The 20512-nt window shown below is 40.6% G+C and overlaps 2 protein-coding genes across 2 annotated transcripts; one reads left to right on the forward strand and one right to left on the reverse strand.

Moving 5' to 3' along the window:
- Positions 1-77: 77 nt before the first annotated feature.
- LOC135091767 (uncharacterized) lies at positions 78-16992 on the reverse strand. Its single transcript, XM_063989712.1, has 7 exons — positions 16619-16992; positions 15595-15743; positions 14571-14747; positions 13655-13790; positions 10907-11017; positions 10023-10310; positions 78-9673 (listed from the first exon to the last, which is right to left on the reverse strand). Exons 3-7 carry the CDS (start codon positions 14742-14744, stop codon positions 9468-9470), a joined length of 915 nt encoding a protein of 304 aa, XP_063845782.1. The 5' UTR covers positions 14745-14747; positions 15595-15743; positions 16619-16992; the 3' UTR covers positions 78-9467.
- Positions 16993-17241: 249 nt separating this feature from the next.
- On the forward strand, positions 17242-20338 carry LOC135091769 (dynein light chain Tctex-type protein 2B-like). Its single transcript, XM_063989714.1, has 4 exons — positions 17242-17684; positions 18567-18700; positions 18924-19057; positions 19463-20338. The coding sequence occupies exons 1-4, from the start codon at positions 17623-17625 to the stop codon at positions 19508-19510; spliced, it is 378 nt and encodes a 125-aa protein (XP_063845784.1). The 5' UTR covers positions 17242-17622; the 3' UTR covers positions 19511-20338.
- The last annotated feature ends 174 nt before the right edge of the window (positions 20339-20512 follow it).

Here is a 20512-nt window from a genome sequence, read left to right on the forward strand (position 1 = left end):
ATAATCTGCAACATTTATTTTCCACCACACAAACACTCACAACCACTGGCAACATTAGGTAAGACTGAAAAGAGGAAGAGGAGTAAAGAGCTTTATTAGTAACTGTAAATACTATGCTACATATTTCCTAAGCTTCCTGGAAAATTATATTCTTGTAAAAGCTACAGTGAATGACTACATGTAATATGGAATGTCTGCTTGGTCAGGTTAGCTCCCCAGTAATACTTATGACAGGCCAAGCTTCTCTGTGTCCTGGGAATGATCTGTGGTGTCCATCTCACACTCAAGAGACGCCACAAGCAACACCCACATAAGAACCAAGAGGAAATATAAAGAAGTTCAAATTGTACACTAAGTCTGAAGTGGATTAGTAAGTTCATGTTGAGATATTTAGTTACAGGCTACATCTCCATTATCAAAAGTTAAAAGCTACCAACCAAGAAATGCCTTCCTCTTATAAACATGTATGGTTGGTCAGGTAAAGGTTGGGAAGCCAATGTGTCACTTCCACAAGATATTCCTTGCCAAATGTGGAAAACAAGACCCAAGAGAAAAGTTAAAAACAGTCATTTGGGGTTAAGTAAATAGAAACCCACAAGAAGGGAGTAATATAAGTACATAACATCAATGTCTTGTCTAATAAATGGCAGATACTATCACTGTCTTGTTTAATACAGGTTAAATACATATGCTTGGCTTACTCCTTATAAATACACCACTGCAGAAGACTGACAGAAAAATCAACATAACAGACACAGGGATGCCTTGATGTGGCTCTGCTTGTGGCTCCTCACTTGGTTACTCTCGCTGGCTCCTCTAATCCCTCAAGACTAACTAACAATTTACAAGAGCAGTCCCTGAGGAGAAGGTGAGTAACACTATACAACTCCAAATGTCAACACTCACTTTATTCCCCCCAGATGTACAGTAGTTACGGTGAATTCACGTCAGCCTTTCAAACGGATCCAATATTGCAAGATTCTAACAAAACTAAAATCATAAACACTTTCCGTCAAAACACATGAATGGTAAACCCTTTCTCTACGACACCAGACATCTGTCTATCCCTCCCGTCCTCTCCAAAACTAAATAAGTGATATGGCACAACAACATCAAACTCACTCATCTATCCTTCCTTCCTTCCTTCCCCCACCACTTGACGGTAAACTTTAGTGCATCAATTCCTAGCACTACACTGGTCTTCCCAACCCTCCAACTGTGTGGTGGTGCGAGGTTGTGTAGTAACATTCCTTAAGTGTTCTTGCATCTGGTTCTGACTCATGCACCTCTCCCTCTCACTGTACAGACACCAGGCATGCTCTCGGGAAAGTACTTACTGAAGGTCGCTGATCACTACTGTAGCTACAATGACTTTATAACTCTAGTCAATTACCTAAAATCACAGTTTTCTATGTTTTAGTCCATCCTTATCCCAATCTCTCTCTCTCTCCTACTGTTCAGTCACTGGTCACTGCTGTAGCTGCCATGATCTCATAAATGATTTGTTCTCTAAAACGACAGTGAACCTCATAATCACAGTTCTCTCTCTCCTATTGTTCCACCACAGGTCACTACTGTAGCCATCATGACCTCATAACTCTTTTTTTTATCCATCTTTATCCTCATCTCTCTCTACTATTATTCCATCACATTAAATTTTCAGAACAGCCAAAACTTAAAGCTAAAGTCACCTCATGTTTGTTTTTTTGCATTTTCATGAAATAAGTCTAAGAAATTCTCCATTACAAAACTACAACTTTTTATGAATGTTCTACGACCTACTTGATCCAACAATGGAGACAGAAATCTCAACAACGAGTGACTAGATTCCTTGCCGGCACCAACAACAGACTAAGGAAGGTGAATTGTCTAGTGTATTAAGTAGTAATATCTTTTATAACAACTTTGTGAACAGGTTGTATCACACCTCTCTCTGCCACTTGGGACTTTTAACAGCATGAGGTCACCCTTTTAATACCTAGAATAAGTGGACAGGACACTAGCAATCCTTCTCTGACACACCTATAGATGCCTTCATTACTGGGCTTCCCACAACACATGGAAGATAAAGGCCAGTGATCTTAAACATTGTTCTCTCATAACGATTATTTTTGAAAGTCACAGAGATGACTAGTCAGGTTCTAATTAACTTCCACTATTCTTGAAAATAGTCAAAGAGATGCTGGAATGTTTAAGAAAGTGACCCTATGAGCTTCCAGTGATGTGCCTCTCAGTAGGTCCCCAGATGAGTCACGTACCAATGAATGCTAGTCCCCCACACTACACCACACACTCACACACCCACCATGCATTACATCATCTACTGTAAATAACAACATCAACGCCGAACCCTACTACCGTTACAGGTGTTCTCGGCCCCTCTCACTCTCCCTCACTACTGTATATGGGAATTACAGGATGGTTTTCTTCACTACAGTATACTTATATAAACAGTACAATAACAATGAAGCAACATGGCTTAGCGTCTATTTAGCTTATAGAATAATTCATCTGTTTTACTATGATTCACAAAAGTACCAAAAATTGTAAGAAAGGACTTATCACTAACCTTTCATCCATCACAACAGAGCACAGGGTCTCAGCTTCCACACGACACACAGTACATGCTCTCTGGTTCCCTTGAGGTAGTGTGGCGCCCTTCCCCAAGAACCAATGTCAGGGACACTACTGATCAGAAACACACCGCCACCTCTCATCACACTGGCGACACAGGGAATGCAACCGCTGCTGATTTGGTGAATGAGGAACAGAAAAGGGCATGACAGAACTCAGGGACTGTAAGGATTTGTAACTTTGTGAATGAGGAGTAATAAAGAGGAATAAATATTTAATTGATGGCATGGGGACTGTAAGTACTGGTTAATTTTGTGAATGAAGAGCAGAAAAGAGCACTACATGACTTCTGCTCCTAGATTTTGAATAATTTCATCAGTGAGGCAAGTAAAGCCAGCCTCTTCCTCTATCCTATTCAATCCTGTAGTGTCTGTGGATGATGCTAAATACAGTGTACCTGTGTTATTGTATACTCTGTGCCACTAGTGAGACAGAAGGTAGCTGGCCTGTTTCTACTACTAACGCCATTGCATCCTCACTCACTCCCACACCTGTGAGCTAAACTAGTCACATGTACAAATCTTGAAGAATAGTGTTATGAAATTTGAGAAGCATAATAGCCACATGTAATATCGGCACGCATGTACAAAACTTAGACATTATCAGTAAACAGACGAGACAGTGGAAACAATAGCGTCACAAATGGCAAGTTGGTACTTATAAATATTTTGTTTTCCGACTTTCTTTCGTGCATATTTGTTGCGTTAAGATTTCTGCTTATATTTTTTGTGAGTGAAGCATTGCAAGGAAATAACTGTTCATCACCAAAATTAATAGACTAACTTTCTGCTAATTTTGGAGTGTAACATTGCATGGAAATAGCTGCCAGTCATAAAAATCAACAGACTAACTGTCTGCAAATATTTTCCAGAGTAACAGCAGTAACTTTTGAGTGAAACACTGCACAAAAATAGCTGCCAACCACTCAAATTAATAAGAGTATATTGCACACACACATTTCATGAGAAAACCCCAGCAGGTCTAGATGCATTGCACGAGTAACACAACAGCATTCCTAACCACTCCAGGCTCTCACCACGACTATTTTCAAAGGCCACTGAGATCAGTCAGGTTCTCATGGTGTTTTTCCCTACTAGTAATGTAGAATCCAGCTAAACCACCATTGGAATTGTGAAAAACACCCTGACAAGTGACACTGAAGCCTGTTGTAAGTAGGTAAGATGCTGAAATGCTTAAGAACACAGGCTGTAATTTCACAAGCACTCCCTGACACACTGTATCGGTGCACAGCGAAGAGCACGTGCAAGTCTTGGCGTGGTCACCTGTCATAACCAAAGGTAGCCACATGCATATATATAAATCTACCACTAAAACCACTACATTCTACAAAGTGAAACGTATCCTTGTGTCACAACCTAAAAGAATCACTCATAGCACCAACATGTTGCTTTTTTGTCTTGTCTTTACAAAACAAAAGATTACTGACTCCCTTCAAAAACTCCACTGGATAAAAAGATCATTTTATGTTAAGACAGAAAATTTAAATACATATGTGTGTGCAGTCTTAGCATACCACTAATAATAAAAATGACCTTCCTAAACAAGGAGTCATTTGAAAACATCCCAAAAAGAAAAAAATCCTAAAAAATATCCTAAAAACTTGTCTTATTTTATCTACATATGAAGATTCCTGCAGAAGTTGTCCCCATCCCTTGGCTGACACCTCTGCTTGAGTTGTCAGTGGCGGCACAGAGGGAGCAGAGACATGCTTCACTCTGCACACTCAGGAAGCAATGCATAGTGACTGAGGATGAAAAGTTATATGGACTTAGGACTAAAGATTCAGTCCCCCCAACCATCTATAATCAAATTTGCAAGAGGTTATAGTGCTTTCCTGTGTGTGTGTGCCTTCTGAGATAACAGATGAGATGATACTTCTGCTAATTCTAATATATATATATATATATATATATATATATATATATATATATATATATATATATATATATATATATATATATATATATATATATATATATATATATATATATATATAAAACTGACTCCTTGTGGTATTTTGGCATTAGTGCATAAGCAATACACTCCCAGCAGATGTGTTATGTACTGTAGGAATCCTCTCTTTACTCAAACTCTGCCCTTGCACAGCTCCCTCAACTCCCTCCCATGGTACAGCACTGATAATGTACAGGTATCAAAATTCCCCACACATGCACACACATACTCTGGTGTTACAATATATAAGTCTTTTATATGAGGCACATTTATATGCAATTACTGTTTCTGACATACACACAACATAGCACAGCCAAATGAAACTGAAAGCTAATGAAATAAAACCAAGATTTGCTACAGTCACTGCATCACGAAGGACAACACCCAGAAACACCCAGAAACTTGCTACCGAGTAACTTAAAAAGACGCTAATAACTTGAGGGAGGTAGATGTGTGTATACAGTCTTTCTTGTGTCCTTCACTTCACCAGAGGGTTCAAATCAAACGTTCCTCTCCCACAACTGAAGTTCCTGTGTGTTACTGACTCAGTTTCACTCATACACTGCTGCTTGAACAAATGACAGCATGGCATCTGACTTGCTAACTTCAGACACAAGACAGCAGCAGCAGTGACTACACACACACCCACAAGCACTGGCCATTACACTAGTATGTCACTGCCATCCTCAAGCCTTCTACTGGACTGGCTGACTGACTGTCCCAACTAATCACAGTGAGCAAATCCATTTCACTAAATGGGATTTTGATATTCTGAGTGACTGAGTAAGTGTCAGTTGATTAAAATATACACTCCTGTCTCCTCCTCTACCTCTCAGTTCATCTAAAGACCCACAGATGTATGCAACACTTCCTGAACCTCCTACACTGCTACTGTGCATTTATCTGATTTGAGCACTTTCTTAAAGGGTGGGTGTCTTCTTGAGCCAAACAGCCAAAGATTACTGTAGCCCAGACTCATCTAAAGACCCACAGATGTATGCAAACACTTCCTGAGTCCCCTACACTGCTAATGTGTGTTCCTCAGATCTTGATGCTCTCAGATGCTTCCTTGATGAGCATCTTGAGCCAAAGACTACTGCAGCTCTGACTCCTTCCCAGCAGTCCCTCTCTTTCATCTCACAATGTACAATAAAAAGCCTAAGGACACTTCTGACTGCAAGAACAGGCACTGGCACACACACTAGACATCCACATGCAGTATTGTGTGCTGACATCCTGCCCCTCAGTGCATTACTGTCATAACATTGCATAATTATCATTACTGGAAGTTAGGTATTCACAAAACTGTTTGATGTCTGTACTCAAGATATCTTTAGTCATCAATGGCCTTTAATAGTTTCCAGGTAAAAATGTACCTCTGAGATCTAAAGATGTTACGTGGATTCAAGATTATTTTCAAATCCCGTGAAATTTCAAGGCATAAATCTATCGAGAATATCATATTTCATGCGAGTCAAAAGAGAATTTTCGTCACATTTCATACCCTTAAGACATTGGTGGAGGAAAGTTTTCTCTGAGTGCCTCCTAATCTTCAACCCTATCATCATCAACCCTAAAAGAAAAAAGTTCATGTGACTTTGCCTGTATTCTTAAACACTGTTGTCTCATCAGCACTTTTCAAAGGCCACAGAAACCATTAGTCAGGTTCTCATGGATGCATCTCATACTGGTGGGACAGAATATCGTAGAATAATGAAAACATCCTTGAAAACCTAATCACTTTCACTAGAGCCTGTAAAAAATTGGTCAAGACAAGACATAAATATTTAAGAACACAGGTGCTGAACAAGGTGCTAAGTCTTCACAACCAACAACATAACATTCTAACATTTTCACACATCAAGATAACATCAATGCCAGATAGTCAGAACACAAGCGATAACAAGAACTGAGAGACGAAGAACAAGAAGCTCACCACCCAGGCATCCAGAGCCAAGATCATGGACACCAATCATATATGTTGCCAAAGGGAGCCATTAATACTACAATGCATAATATTCAATGCAGTCACTCTGGATAAACAAGTGTCAGTTCCCATCCACACATACAGAGTAGTATAAACACCTTGCCAGATTTAAAGAGTTGAGTGAGTGAGAAATTTATGAATGTGCAACTAGTTATCTATAAAACAGACTGGGCAAGGAGGAATCTATGAATGCTTAATGCTACAACAGTATAATGAAATGCTAGAGGGTCGATCAATATGTTAATTCCTTTACTATACTCTGTGACGGATAAATAAGTTACTAGTAAATCAATGCTATGTGCACAGTGTAATATAAAGAAGTCTGTATACTTGGCTCAGGTCCCCCTTTGAAGGAGTGCTAGCCAGGATAAGCCTTTGTGCCTCGTCTTGTAGGAATAAAAACATACAAACGCCAGTACAAAAGGTTGGCCACACTGCTCGCATCACACACTATACAGTTTCACATTTGATTAAATAAGTTTGCCAGTATTTCCATCAGCACAACTAAAGAAGGGAAGTGTTTGCATGCCATGTTTGAACAGTCCTGGTTAATAGTCAACATGCCACGCTCAGCACTGCATGTTGTGTTCTCCCTTAAATCAAGTCCTCTGCTCCAATGACAGTCCTACAACACCTGACGACTGATTGCAAGCAGATAAGAGAAGTTAAGATCGTGAGATATACAAAACAAGATGGAAATAATCATGTTGTGTTGTGCTATTAATACCCATGACTGTACCTGCACCTACTGAGGGTGCTAGTGCTAAAAGCAACATCCAACTCACTGACTAATCTCAATCCTGAAACACTCAAAGCTACAGGAACTATTTCTGACCCAAACATCCCTAAGAGAATATCCATAATTGTGATGGCCAACCAGAGGAAACTCACTCATACTGACAGAGTGGAGAGTTCAGATAATTTCCTAATACATGGCGAAACACAAACGTGGTTCATCACAAGGCTACAGAGTGCAGACTTTTCCAGTGTTGTGAAGAGGGACGTGTCATCTTTGGTATGGGAAGATGTAATCTTTGCTAATGGAAAAGATGAAAGGAATAATCTGTGCTAAGGGAAGAGGGAAAGGAATTATCATCTTTGGTGAGACAATAGAGAAAGGAATTATTTTTGCTCAGAGACAAGAGGAAGGAGTTATCTTCTTTGGTGAGGGAATAGAGGAAGAAATGAATGAATGAATGATCTTTGGTAAGGGAATAGAGAAAGATATATCTAGACGATGGAGTGATCTTTGGTAAGGGAATAGAGAAAAATATATCTAGAGGAGAGAATGGTCTTTGGTAATGGAGCAAGGTAATGTATAACCTTAACTAACACAACAGACAAAAGTGGAGGCTGATCTAAGACCCAGTGGCAACATCCCAGGTGACATCCACAGGGCCCTGGAGCTGAAAGGACCTGCAACATGAGCATTCAAAGTCCCACAGCATCAGTATCAAAAAGTAAGGTAAAGATAAAGAGTGCCAGTGGATATTCTGTTCAGGTGCCAGTTCTCTAAATGCCACAGAACCAAGTCACCCTAATGAGGAAATGGAGGCAGCCGAGCATCAAAGAGTAAGCTAGAGAGAGGGTGCCAGTGAATAGGTCTGTTCAGGTGCCAGTTCCCAGAGTGCCACAGAACAGTCACCCCAATGAGTAAATGCAGACAGCTATGAGTTAAGAGGCTTTCAGTGTGCAGAGAATGCCAGACAACAGCTAAAATATGAAAGTGAGGCACCGGTGAATATAGTGTACACGATATGTAGGTCTGCTCGGGAACAAGGCAAGATGCAATACCGAATCGTCTCATAAAATTGTAAAATACCGAGAAAGCAAGAAGAAACAAAACAACTCAACTCAATGTCTTTTCGTCATAAGTCTACATGTAAAAAATTATAAATGCTATAACGAATGAAACTAACGACCAATTAAAGCCTTGGGTCACCCACACCACCTCGCGCAACCTTTCAGTCTGAGATTACCTTTGTACTGTATTCTCTTTCATGTCCTTGCTGTGTTTGTGCAAGTGCTGCAAGCATCACGTTGCTTTTGGGGACTGGGAGATGACTGTGATTTTCTCATGTTTACTATATAATAGTTGCCTTTATAACCTAGTGTAGTGCTTAAAAAATTACAAAACTATGAAAACATTGCCCACAAGTCTCAGCAGCAGAGTGATAGCAAAGACACGACTACAACGCATTACGTCTATTGTCTTTACACGCTATTAGAAAGATCCATGTGAAATACCAAGGGAAAGTCTTCTCATGTGAAGTTTTGAGATCAACATCCAAGAACACTATCAAATCGGACCTTACGGAAATTAAACAAACCAAACGATAAATGCCCAAAATGAGGAATCAGGTTTGAACCACCAGCCTTGACTGACAGAACAGGAACTTGCCGGTCAACTCACCACACTCGCCACGGACAGCCCAGCAACACAGGAGGACCAAGGAGCAGCCGTGACACAATCACACACAAGCACTCAGGATAACTAACCTTAGAGACCAAAACAGGCTTCAATGTAACACAGATCCCATGATGTGTGCCAATCCTGACTTAAAAAACGACTTATGGCAGTAAAGACACACAAACACACGCACAAGCAGCAAAAACTTTCACGATCTTTACGATATAAGAGAGAGCAAACCCTCTACTTCACACACAGCCCCACACACATACAGCAGCAGAACCCGAAGAACAGGAAAGCGCACACGAACTCAATGGTCCGTATGGGGGTCAGCCACGCACAGATGTCCGAGTCGCAGGAGTCGGACACTCTCCAGAAGAGAAGGTACAGAGATGTAATCAGAAAGGCACACATGCAAATTATTCTGGCCTGTAAACTGATGCCAGAAAGAGCATGCTGCCATCATACCTCCTCCCCTGCACCCCTACTATGTTGCAGCACCACTGTGGCAATGGACAAGCCACACATACACGAGATGAGGAGGCCAACGATGATGTAGACAGAAGTGACGAGCCAGAACGCGAACTGGTACAGGATCTGGTCACAGTAGTTACTCGCCCCCTTGTTGGAGTAGTTTGGCTCATAGATGCGGTACACCCACACACAGCCTGCAAGGTTTAGGCATTGACATTTTCTGTGGAGTGGAAGGGAAGGCAAGGAAGCTATGAATATTTTGAAGGAAGGAAAGACAGGAAAGGCTGGAAATGAGGTAAAGGGAATGAATGAATGAATGAATGAAGGAAGGAAATAAAGGAGGGAAAGAAGGAAAGTGGGAAGATATAAATGAATGTATGAAGAAAGTAAAGAAGGAAAGGATGGAGAGAAAGAAGGAATAGAGGAATGAATAAAAAATTAAAGTATAGATGGAAAAAAACTAAAGGAGGAATGAATAAATGAGGAATGAGTAAAACTAAGGAAGAAAAGGAACCACAGACAACAAACACAACACACACTTACCCATAACAAACCACACACTGAGGAAAAAGTTGATAGATCCGCTGAACTCCAAACGTCTGTGCCAAGGAATAGACGCATCCTGCAAATCCGCTCCCTCCTCGTCAGTGAGGGGACGACGAAGGCGACCCTGCACCCCTAACACAGGCTTGGTCACCCCCAGAACACCCCCTACCACCAGATAGATAGGGATGTAAGGCTGGGCTGGGCAGTCATTCATCTTGAGGGACCCCAGGATGATCATAAACACTGGAATCACTATTGTCACCCCAATCATCACAGTGCATCCAACTGTGGGAGGAAATATAGCACTGGTCAAAGGAGTCTTGTCAGTAATGCATCCCGAGTCATATGGATTTTAGTAGATACTGTTACTTCTTGTGGGGTTAGGTTACATTGGGTTAGAGTGTAATATGGCACAGATTTTGAGCGATGGGATTTTTAGCAGTTACGGTTGTTTCTGGTAAGGTTAGGTTACGTTGGGTTACATTAAGTTAGACCACTCATATTTTTACCAAATCTAACCTTGTCTTATTCATGCAAAAGAAATACATGATAGGTAACACATCTTGAGTCATATGAGCTAATTCTGGGGTGAGTTAGATTAAGTTAGGTCAGGTTAGATAAGTTTACATTCAATAGGAGGTACTTAATTCTTTTGTTCAACTTAATTTCATCTATTCATTCAAAAAAACAGCTTGGATAATTAATTTCTATACAATCCAGTACCTTTATAGGGAAGACAATTAAAAATGACTAACAGCTACACTACTCACAACTATTAACTATTACTAACAAGACAGGGATCTCTCACAAATACAACAGCTGAAATATAGGAGTAACAAAGTACTTCACCCAACCACATTTCACTCCACCAAACGACTCACCCGTTCCAACGAAAAGGATGATGAGGTTCTTAATCAGGTCCATGATGCCATTGGACGTTTTCTGGACTTCCCGAACACGCCCAAAGAGAGAGTCGTAGGTGGGCGGTGGGCCTGTGGGAAAGGTGGGGGGGCAGGTAGGTGTGGGTGACCAGCCTGGCACAGAATGAAGCTCAAACTAACATTAGCCTGAAATGATTTGAATTGCTTCTCAGGATGTTGTTCAGACTAACATTATTAGACTCAAGGAATTGTTAAAACTACTATTTACAGTGAATTTAAGATGTTTTTCCTGGTATTTATGACCCTATTTCTTTCATTTATAACTTTTCTTGCATCTCTTCTCCAAACTAATATCATTCTTTGCCATTGCACTTGAGTTTCCTTTTAACTTCCCTTCACAGTGTTTATCAAGTGTACCACCCATCCATGCACACTGAGAACATGAACACTGCACCACTTTACCCAAGTTTTCAATCACACTGAGCTCATCCAGCCCACCCATCCAACACAAAACACTACTAACTCAATGCTACGTCTAAATACTCATGGTGTTTATTTCCTGGCCCGCAGAGGTGTCACTCCAATATCTATCACCTTGCTTGTTAGTTTAGGTTAATGTGGGTTACTGGGCTATACATTCAACCACTCAGTAGTCTTTGCAATGACACCTGCTGCTTCCAGGGCTATCATTACACACTAAAATAAACATTAATCTTAGAGAAAAATAGACAAACAGAGAATGCAAAAGAAAAAGAAGATACCAGGGATTTTATATACAAAAAATGAATGTAGAAACAAATACTGAATGCAGAGTATGACACAAGGATGTTATTTAAATGGAAGTCTCCTGTCATCTCCATCCCCGAGAGAGAGAGAGAGAGAGAGAGAGAGATGAGGAGGAGGGTTGAGGGGTGTGACAAAGACATGGAACAAAATAAAAGGGAAGATGTAATAGGGTTGGGATGAGGAAGAAAAGGAACAAAATAGAAGGGAAGACAAGGAACAAAACACAAAGGAAGACAGTAATACAAGGGTTCAGGGTCAAGACAAGGAGGCTGAGGAACAATATACAAAGGGAAGACAGTCATGTGAGCACCAACTATGTTATTTACATCTATAGAAATGAGAACAATGAAGACAATGACCACACCATCAAAATACATGACAAGGAAGCAAAAAACAAACAGCTATCTTATTGAATGCCATATATTGAAGTCTGCTGCTTGAGTATTCTGTAATTGTTCTCTTAGTTTAGTTGAGCAATATCATTTATCATTCCATCTCCTACTGATGAATTTATTTATCATCATCATTATTATACATTTTATTTATACAGGAGGAAATCTGGCCTAGAGCTGAGAATATGAACAAGGGACAAGATGTGACATTTGGCAGAGGAGAGAGGAGGGATAATGTTTCTGGTGAGTTTGCCTCATTGTCAGCGCTGGCCTCTATCAACCTGCTGTCTGGTACTCAGTCTACCTATAGTTCTGTTAGTACTGCCCCCATCAACCTTCAGTCTGCCTCCCTGCCTGTCCATCTGACACTCAGAGCTATACAGGATATGTCTCAGTCATGCTCCATCAAGGGAATGCCAAGAAATGAATCTGAATTTAATATAAACTGGTCCAGTGATAAAAGTCCAGCATGTTACAGATTAAACTATCACCAAAGCACCAGGGCTGACTGTCCCATCACTACAACACTACTAGACTCTCAACAGGGAATGAAACAGTGATATTATTCCCTCACCCAACTTCCCCATCCTGAAAATACTGACATCACTAATCACTTTCAAGTACCACCATTGGGGATGCTGGTAAATAATGGAAATAAATGGAAGAATAAATCAATTAAATGGGAGAAAGTAACTAAGCTATCCTCACTGAACCCTAAGCCTGCTAGATAAAAGGCCCAGTGCACCAGGTTATTTAGGCAGCATGAAAACACAAGGACAAAATAAGAGGAAGGGGAGAAGAAGGGATGACATGGAGAAAGAATGGGGTTGTGGATGAATGCCAGGTGTGATTGAGATGGAGACTCAGGAGGAAAGGTAAAGCAATCATTACAGGAGAGGATAAACAAAACAATAGCAAACTAAGAGTGACGAAATGCAAAAATACAGAAAGTGTGAAAAGATGTGATTATGGATAAAAATAACTGCAATCATTATTCTTTGCTGTTGATATGCCAGTTAAACCCTTGAAATGAGAACGCACAATGATCCTCCACCAAATACAAACTTATACATATCAGTTAATGAACAAGAGAGGGGCATCTTGTGTATGGCCAGTTTGTGGTGGCGCTGATAGTTACATTCTCCTATGGATTTGCATCTCTGCTTTGATTGAAGACTTAATCATACTATAATCTCTACACATATCATTATCTTAGGTCTACAACATTCAGCTTAACAGGCCAGTTCTGACAAGGCAGCTAGAATGACAAGGAATGCAAGGAAACTGAAAAACTAGCCATGGTGAGCAGATGTTGGGTGGCACATGTGGTGTGACTGGCCAGACTGAAAGCTAATGGGCAGAATCTTGAAAATATTATCCATGATTCACAACTGGCATCAACTTTGTGACTGGAAACAGGTAACAAAAGCCAGGACAGAATGATGGTGACAAACAGAAAAGGAAAACACAAATGAAAAAAAATAAATAAAAAGGAAAGAACGAAGAATGAAGATGAGCAAAACAGAGCGAAGGAAACAGAGAGAAAGGGAAGAAAAAGAGTGATCATTACTGTCTCGGTTGTGACATTCGTCGTAAGATGGGGGAGGGCCTGAGGGGGTGGCGTGGCGCATCCTATTAGGGAAGCTGAAGGCAGGAGGGGGACCAGGCGGCTCCTCCAGGGAAAATATGTTGTCTGTAGTGGTGATCTGTTAGAGGAAGGGAATGAGGGGATGAAGCAGTGAGGAAAAGAGAGAGTAAGGATGGAAAGAACAGCAATTAGTTAAAATGATGGAAAGGAAATAAGGAAATGAAGTAACAGGACATGGAGGATGGAGTGAAGAGGTTCGGATAAAGAGTAAAGAGTAGCAAAGAGAAACTCGATAAAGTACATAGAAAGGAAAAAGAGGTGAAAGATTTATAAGAGTGGGGATTTGTATGGGAAAGGACAACGAGAACAGGAGAAAGGAATGGAGGGGAAGAAAGAGGAGAAACAAGATGTGATAATCAAAATGAGTTAAATCTGTTCAAATTACTATGTTAGTGGGTAAAATGTTCTAATTTATTTAGGAATGCTTTTAGGCAGTAAAGTTTTAGTGAATTAAGTAAAGTGACCATTATAAATCTGTTGCTTACACTGAGTTAAATAAGAAACACAAAGAAGGGATTGACCACTTCAGGGAAACCAACAATTTAAGTTTGGTTTTTAAGAAAATTACTTTCAACACATGTTTCTGAATGCATTAATACTGAAACACATCTAGATTATAAATAATGAGTTTTAGAACACCAATATGTACCAGATACTTAGTTACCATTTAAAACACCATCACAAGTACAGAGGCCTTGAACGACTGTGAAGTGTTTAGTTAAGGGGACCTCCACACAGTGACTCATGAATACATTGCCTGATAAACAACTCTACTGCCACACTGATGACTAAGGAAGCACACCAACACAGCCAGGGCACAGACAGGCAGGGGGCTCACCGTGTTGCCAGAGGGTGGGGGCAGCGGGGTGGTGGGAGTCTCCAGGGGCTCCAGGGGCTCCAGGGGTGCAGTGGGGGTGTCCAGCGGTGCAGTGGTGACAGTGGTGGTGGTGGTGGTGGTGGTCGCAGCCTCCCCTGGGGTGGTAGCTGCACTGCTGCTGCCATCACATTCCATCTTCTGCAAGGACAATATGTTTACCAGCAGAGCAAAGCAAATAAAGCACTCACACCATGCCATATTGCTGTCCACTTCTCTCTCTATCTATCTCCACTTCTCTCTCTGTCTATTCCCACTTCTCTCTCTGTCTACCGCAATGCCCCAGTAAAGCCCACACTGCACCTTTTGCTGTGAAATAATAGCTCAAAATGAATTCAAATGACGGAAGTAAAAGGTTCATGTTACTGTCCACTTGTCTGCTCGTGTATCTCGTTACACACCCCTACCTCGGTGACTCAGTATGACTCAACCTGCTCTTCTGCTGTGAAATAACAACTCAAAAACTGATTCAGATTGGCAACAATAAAACGTTCATGCCATTTTCCATTTCTAAGCTTGTTTGGCTAGTAACACACCCCTACCTCAGTGATTCAGTGTGACCCAGCCCGCCCTTCTGCTGTAAAATAATGCACGTAAAGTTAATATGAATGACGACACTTTAGAGTTGGTATATAAAACAAAACATCTTAATGGGATCAGTTGCATAGGAATATTTGCTTTACATAGCCCTTGTATTATCTAAGTCTTTTCTATTCCTTCTGGACATACACACCACATCTGCCTTCATACCAAACCTGGCCACTGTAACAAGCTGGAGTATTTTCCCTTTGTATCTCAGGCAGAACAAGCAATACAGCAGCAGAGGCTTCAAGACACTTATCCTTTAATTTTTCATGACCGCTTTTGACTCAGGACTGGCACCTCAGTGGGCCTTTCCTAAATTTTGTTGCCCTTGGTCGGTGTCACTCCTGCAAAAAAAGACGAATGAATAAGTAGTTGTAGCCGAGGTTGACTGACAGATACTTACTCTCGTGGTGCTGTGGTGAAAATGTAAGTATCAAATATCTATGTCCTGGCTGGGGAGGGCATCTGTACTCCTTCGTGCTGTCAGAATACAATGTTCATAATCGCACTTGCGTTTACCACTGTGGTTCATAAGCTCCTCACTCCACGGCCCTGCAAACAACACAAGAACATGAGCTGCAGGAACTTAAAGGAAGCTACAAGAACATCAGGGAAATTGCAGGAACATAACAAGGGAAGCTGCAGGTTGATAAGAGAGATTGCAGGAACATATGAACCTTATCTCTCTCTCTCTATTGCCTGTCTATCTCCCTCTCCCTCTTTCTCTCTGTCGCAACACTAAATAGACGCCATGTGGTGAGTATACTAAATATAAAAATCTCTAATGGGTTTTACAGTGTATTTCAATCTATAGGTGACCAAGCTGTTGAAATCACAATATAAAGTCGCCTATTATATATCTGTGAGGTTAACATGATAAACACAACACGTCGCTTCAATACTAAGCCACAGGTAAAGATTTGTCTGGTCTACTGGTCATTTTAAGTATTTCATTTTTAAAGTCATGAGGGTATTATTGCAGCTTCAGCCAATACACTGTTAAGTAAATATAGCCCTTTGGAAGCTCTACATCTCATTGCCTGGACCATATCTAGCCCTATTTAACCCCCACGGAATTTATTAGTAACTTCTGATGATAGTTTCGAAGGCTTAAGTCAATTCCAGCTTAGAGTATTGGTTGAAACTGCATTTACCGTCATGAGTTGGTAGCGCCTCTTCCTAGCACGCGTGGATTTCTGGCTATATTTGGCCTTCACAACTTAACCTATACTTAAGGAAGCGCAGTGACTTGTAAGGAAAATATGATACTTTCTCCTTCAAATCATGATGAGCTTACTGAGATGATCGGCAGTGAAATTAAAGAGCCTTCAGATGAAAACTCTGATGTTATTTCAATATTCTCCCAAAATAATGTCGAGATATGGTGAGAGAAGATATCAACAAAGCCTAAAACTACCTGTGCTTACCTGAACGTGACTGGACAGGTGATATCCAGGTAACGGCCACACTACCTCAAGTTAACCTCCCTGAATTGACAAGAAAATACACAAAATGAAAAATAGTGACAGATACACAGAATGAATACCACGTAGTAACCAATACCGCAGCTTTATTTCACTCCAGCCAGCACAGGTGAGGCAGCCACGTAGTGTATTAGCCAAGAAATACGAGAATTACTCCTGCACTGGCCTGTACCGCCGGCAGAGGTTCAAAGCCAGGAGGCGCGAGGGGCGGGTCGTCACCAAGCTGCCATTACGTGTGTTGTGGTGGCGGTGGCGGGCATCAACTAAAATGCTTCTTTTCTATTTTCTCCTCCTTAGTGGTGTGCATGAGGTAATTAAGTTCTTGAAAATTATATTGGTAAATAAATATCAATCATTCAAAAACAACACACTTATTAACTTATCATAGTATCGATAATTTATAGCTTTTTTGCTTACAGCTCCTAAACCGTCAATAAAAACATTCAAACATCATTTGAACATTTTCCAAATAAAATTTATATTAATTATACACAAAAATCCAAAAATGGATATCAATTTCAATTAATGTTGATAATTTACAGTTGCCTTGGCAACGCATCAAAACAACAACACAAAACGCTGTCAGCTACGCTTGGATCTTTTGTGTTCCTTCTAAATAACCCGAACCACGCCAACCTTGGGCCCTGAAATACTGTGTGGAGGGAAAGATGTAAACCTGGGTGTTAATTCCAGTGTGTCATTAAGCGATAAACACTTAAAGCTGGACTAGCAGAGGCAGAGAATGAGTGAGTGTGCCTCGTGAGTGTTTGCGTGTGGTGTGTAGTTGTGGTGTTAATACCTGTGTGTTTCTAGTAGGCAACACTGGGTCAGACGGAGACAGTGAATGAGTGTTTGAGTGTTGCATGAATGTGTTACAAGTGTCGTGTGGTGTATGTGTGTGTTGTGTTGTGTTGTACTGGTGTGCGTGCCTCCTGTAGCACCTAGCCATGGCAGCCACGCAGACTGATAAAAATGGGACTTATCAGATACGACCAGACCTCAAAGATAAGTAAGTAATCTGTTTTGTTCCCTTCGTTTGTGTTCTTTCTTTCTTTCTTTTTTTCACCATATATGGTCAGATTTTTAAGCAAAAGTTTGTACTTTTTTCTTTCTAGTTTTATTTTCTTTCTGTAATGGGTAATTTGAGTATAGTAAACTGGCAGATTCTCTAATTTACCTTATTTTTTTACTGTTATTTTCCTGTTTATTTTTTGGGGGGCTGATGTGGGAGTGGTAATGTTAGCAGCCTTTTTTTCATTGCTATTTTTTATTTTATTTTATTTATTTATTTTTTTTTTTTGTGTGTGTGTGCGCTCTTGATTTGTCTCTCTGATAAAAAAAAAAAAGTATTGATGGAAGCTGCAGGTTAACATTAGTAATACAACACAATATCGTCCACTCCCAAATGTCAACCAATTTGGGTCCTTTCACACAGCCAGCCAGGGACCCCAGTTCTCCATGAGTGTCATTAAATCCTTCTTGCACAGAACACATATCAGTTTACTTTTACTTATGTGAATATTACTAAGACTTCCCAGTGCCTTTTAGTTTTGCAATAATTAACTTTTACTAATCTATCTATATACTATGCTGGAAATCCTAAACAGTGGCTCAGATACACACTCTTACACACATTCACACTCACCCCATGAACCACCACACCACACACCAGGGATTAAACATAGCACAGCTGGCCTTGCACTTTCATAGCAAAGCCTGACAGCAGCTTTTAATAATTCAGAATGAAAATGTTTGCCAAGACCATGGAGTGGGAGAGGCTGGGTGGTGCGTGGCTCCTGCAGGTACACATTCCTGCATATTAGATTGACAGTCAGATCCAGGCAGGTGACAGTCTTGTGTGAAACTGTTATGCGCTCTTTTTCCTGGTCAGGTTCCGGCCAAGTCAGGTGAAGGAAGTGATCCACAGCATACTGGAGGAAAAGCTGACAGGTTTTGTGTATGAGAAGGAGGCTGCAGATGAGATGGCCATGGGCATTGCCAAAGTCCTGAGGGATCGGATGAGAGGTCTGTGTATTGAAAGAGTCATAGTATACTGTCTCTCTCTTCCTTCTCTAAAAGAACCACACAAAGATGAAATTCCTGCTCCATGTATTCAGTGGCTAGTATACTGTCACTATCTCCTTTCTCTTAAAACACCCACAGAGATTAACTTTTCACAATACAATGGTGAATGTATTGTTGTATAGTCACTTTCTTTTCCCTTCATTCAAAAAAACAATGCCCACAGAGATGAACTTCCCACGCTACAAGTACGTGGTGAGTGTGGTCATTGGGGAGCTGCGTGGTGAGGGTGTCAAGGTCGGTGCCAGGTGCCTCTGGGACGCCGACACCGACAACTATTCGTCATCCATGTTCTTGGCGGTAAGTTAAGGATGTGGTGTCCCAAGTTTAAGGTCCCAGAGATCAGCAGGGCATTGATCTCTATATATCATTGTTATTTTTGTTATATATTCTTCCTCCCTCATTTATTCCTTCTACTTTCTTACTTCCTTCTTCCATTCTTGTTCTATATTCTTTCTTCTTTCATATTTCATCTTGGTATTTCTTGGGTTTCAATTCCTGCTGTCCTTTGCACATCTTTTGTTTGACTTCCTAATTGTCTTGATCTCTATGACCTTGTTTTAGTTTATCCTTTCCAGTTATTTTGTATTGGACTTTTACTTTTTCTCTCAATCTCTTCCAGTCATTATCCCCCCCCCCACAACCTTTCTAAATGTAGCCACTATTTTGTAACACAGTGATGTCTCAAGTTTATGTTCTTTTCAGGAGACCTTCTTCTGCACCGCCACTGTCTTTGCCACCTACTACTACTGAGATGACAGTGGTGCTGACCACTGGCAAGTGAAGACGTCCTCATCCCTGCAAGCCAATCATTTACACCCTCTCAGGTATAGGTACTTGATGATGGACAAGTAGGATTAGTAATGCCTTATTTTCCAAAGCAACATTGTATTTAGTAGAATATGTTCCTTTGTTCTGACACATAGTTACTGGATTATGTGGTCTTATGAAAAGACTTGACTTGGTTTTTTAAATTTATTTTATGTCCCTGGTGTTAAAATAATCTCATTTGTAATACATCACATGAATTTGTTAAGATGGTGTGAATTGTAGTGGCTTTGTTGTTTCCCAGAGGCAAAAATGTGTGGAGTTTGTCAGTACATATGTATGTATGCAAAGCCTTGTCTTGGCCACTTCACTGAACGAGGGAGGGCATCGTGGGTGTATACATTGTGGGGTGTGAGGCTGCCATCTCTGTTCTGTTAATAATCTGATGGACACTTCCAGAATGCAAGTCCTGCCACAGGCAACTTGCAGTCCTGTCACACAAGTCACAAAGGAAGAGATTTGTCAAGTTTTGTTTTGTGCTGATCATGTGCCTTATGCTCCCATGACTCCCTGTTGCCTGTTGTGTTGTCTCCCTTTGTTTGACACATGCACCTCATTTCCCCATGCTCTTCCTTTGTCCTGTGTTCTTGACATACACACTCTCTAGTGTGTAACAGCCTTCATGTTTTTTTTCTTTTCTTTCTTTTTTCACTTTGTTCTCAGTCACCAAGATTTTCATACCTTATTGTTATTTTGTTGCTATGAATTGTGACCATTGTACAAAATAGTTATAATACATATCAGTTAATTATCTTTTATGGAATTATTTATTTCCTTTGAACTATTTTCTTAGTGCTTTTAAATTGCATCTGGTGCTCTAGTTTGTAAGTTCTCTGTTAGCATAATACCAGTAGCACTGCACCAAACCTGAAAGACAACTCTTCTGTTTTCTTTGTTAAAGTGGGATGATAATACAGCTGCCAGCTT

The sequence above is a fragment of the Scylla paramamosain genome, chromosome 38, assembly GCF_035594125.1.
Source record: "Scylla paramamosain isolate STU-SP2022 chromosome 38, ASM3559412v1, whole genome shotgun sequence".
In the NCBI taxonomy this organism is placed as follows: domain Eukaryota; kingdom Metazoa; phylum Arthropoda; class Malacostraca; order Decapoda; family Portunidae; genus Scylla; species Scylla paramamosain.

Bases quoted from the DNA above. Each gene is read 5' to 3' on its own strand.
- LOC135091769 (XM_063989714.1), top strand. From the start codon at position 17,623: ATGGCAGCCACGCAGACTGATAAAAATGGGACTTATCAGATACGACCA. The intron at 18,701-18,923 runs GTCTGTGTATTG...CAATGCCCACAG, and splicing joins CCTGAGGGATCGGATGAGAG to AGATGAACTTCCCACGCTAC. The intron at 19,058-19,462 runs GTAAGTTAAGGA...TGTTCTTTTCAG, and splicing joins CGTCATCCATGTTCTTGGCG to GAGACCTTCTTCTGCACCGC.
- LOC135091767 (XM_063989712.1), bottom strand. From the start codon at position 14,744: ATGGAATGTGATGGCAGCAGCAGTGCAGCTACCACCCCAGGGGAGGCT. The intron at 11,018-13,654 runs GTAATGATCACT...CCTTTCCCACAG, and splicing joins CGAATGTCACAACCGAGACA to GCCCACCGCCCACCTACGAC. The intron at 10,311-10,906 runs GTGAGTCGTTTG...TTCCTCCCACAG, and splicing joins CATCCTTTTCGTTGGAACGG to TTGGATGCACTGTGATGATT.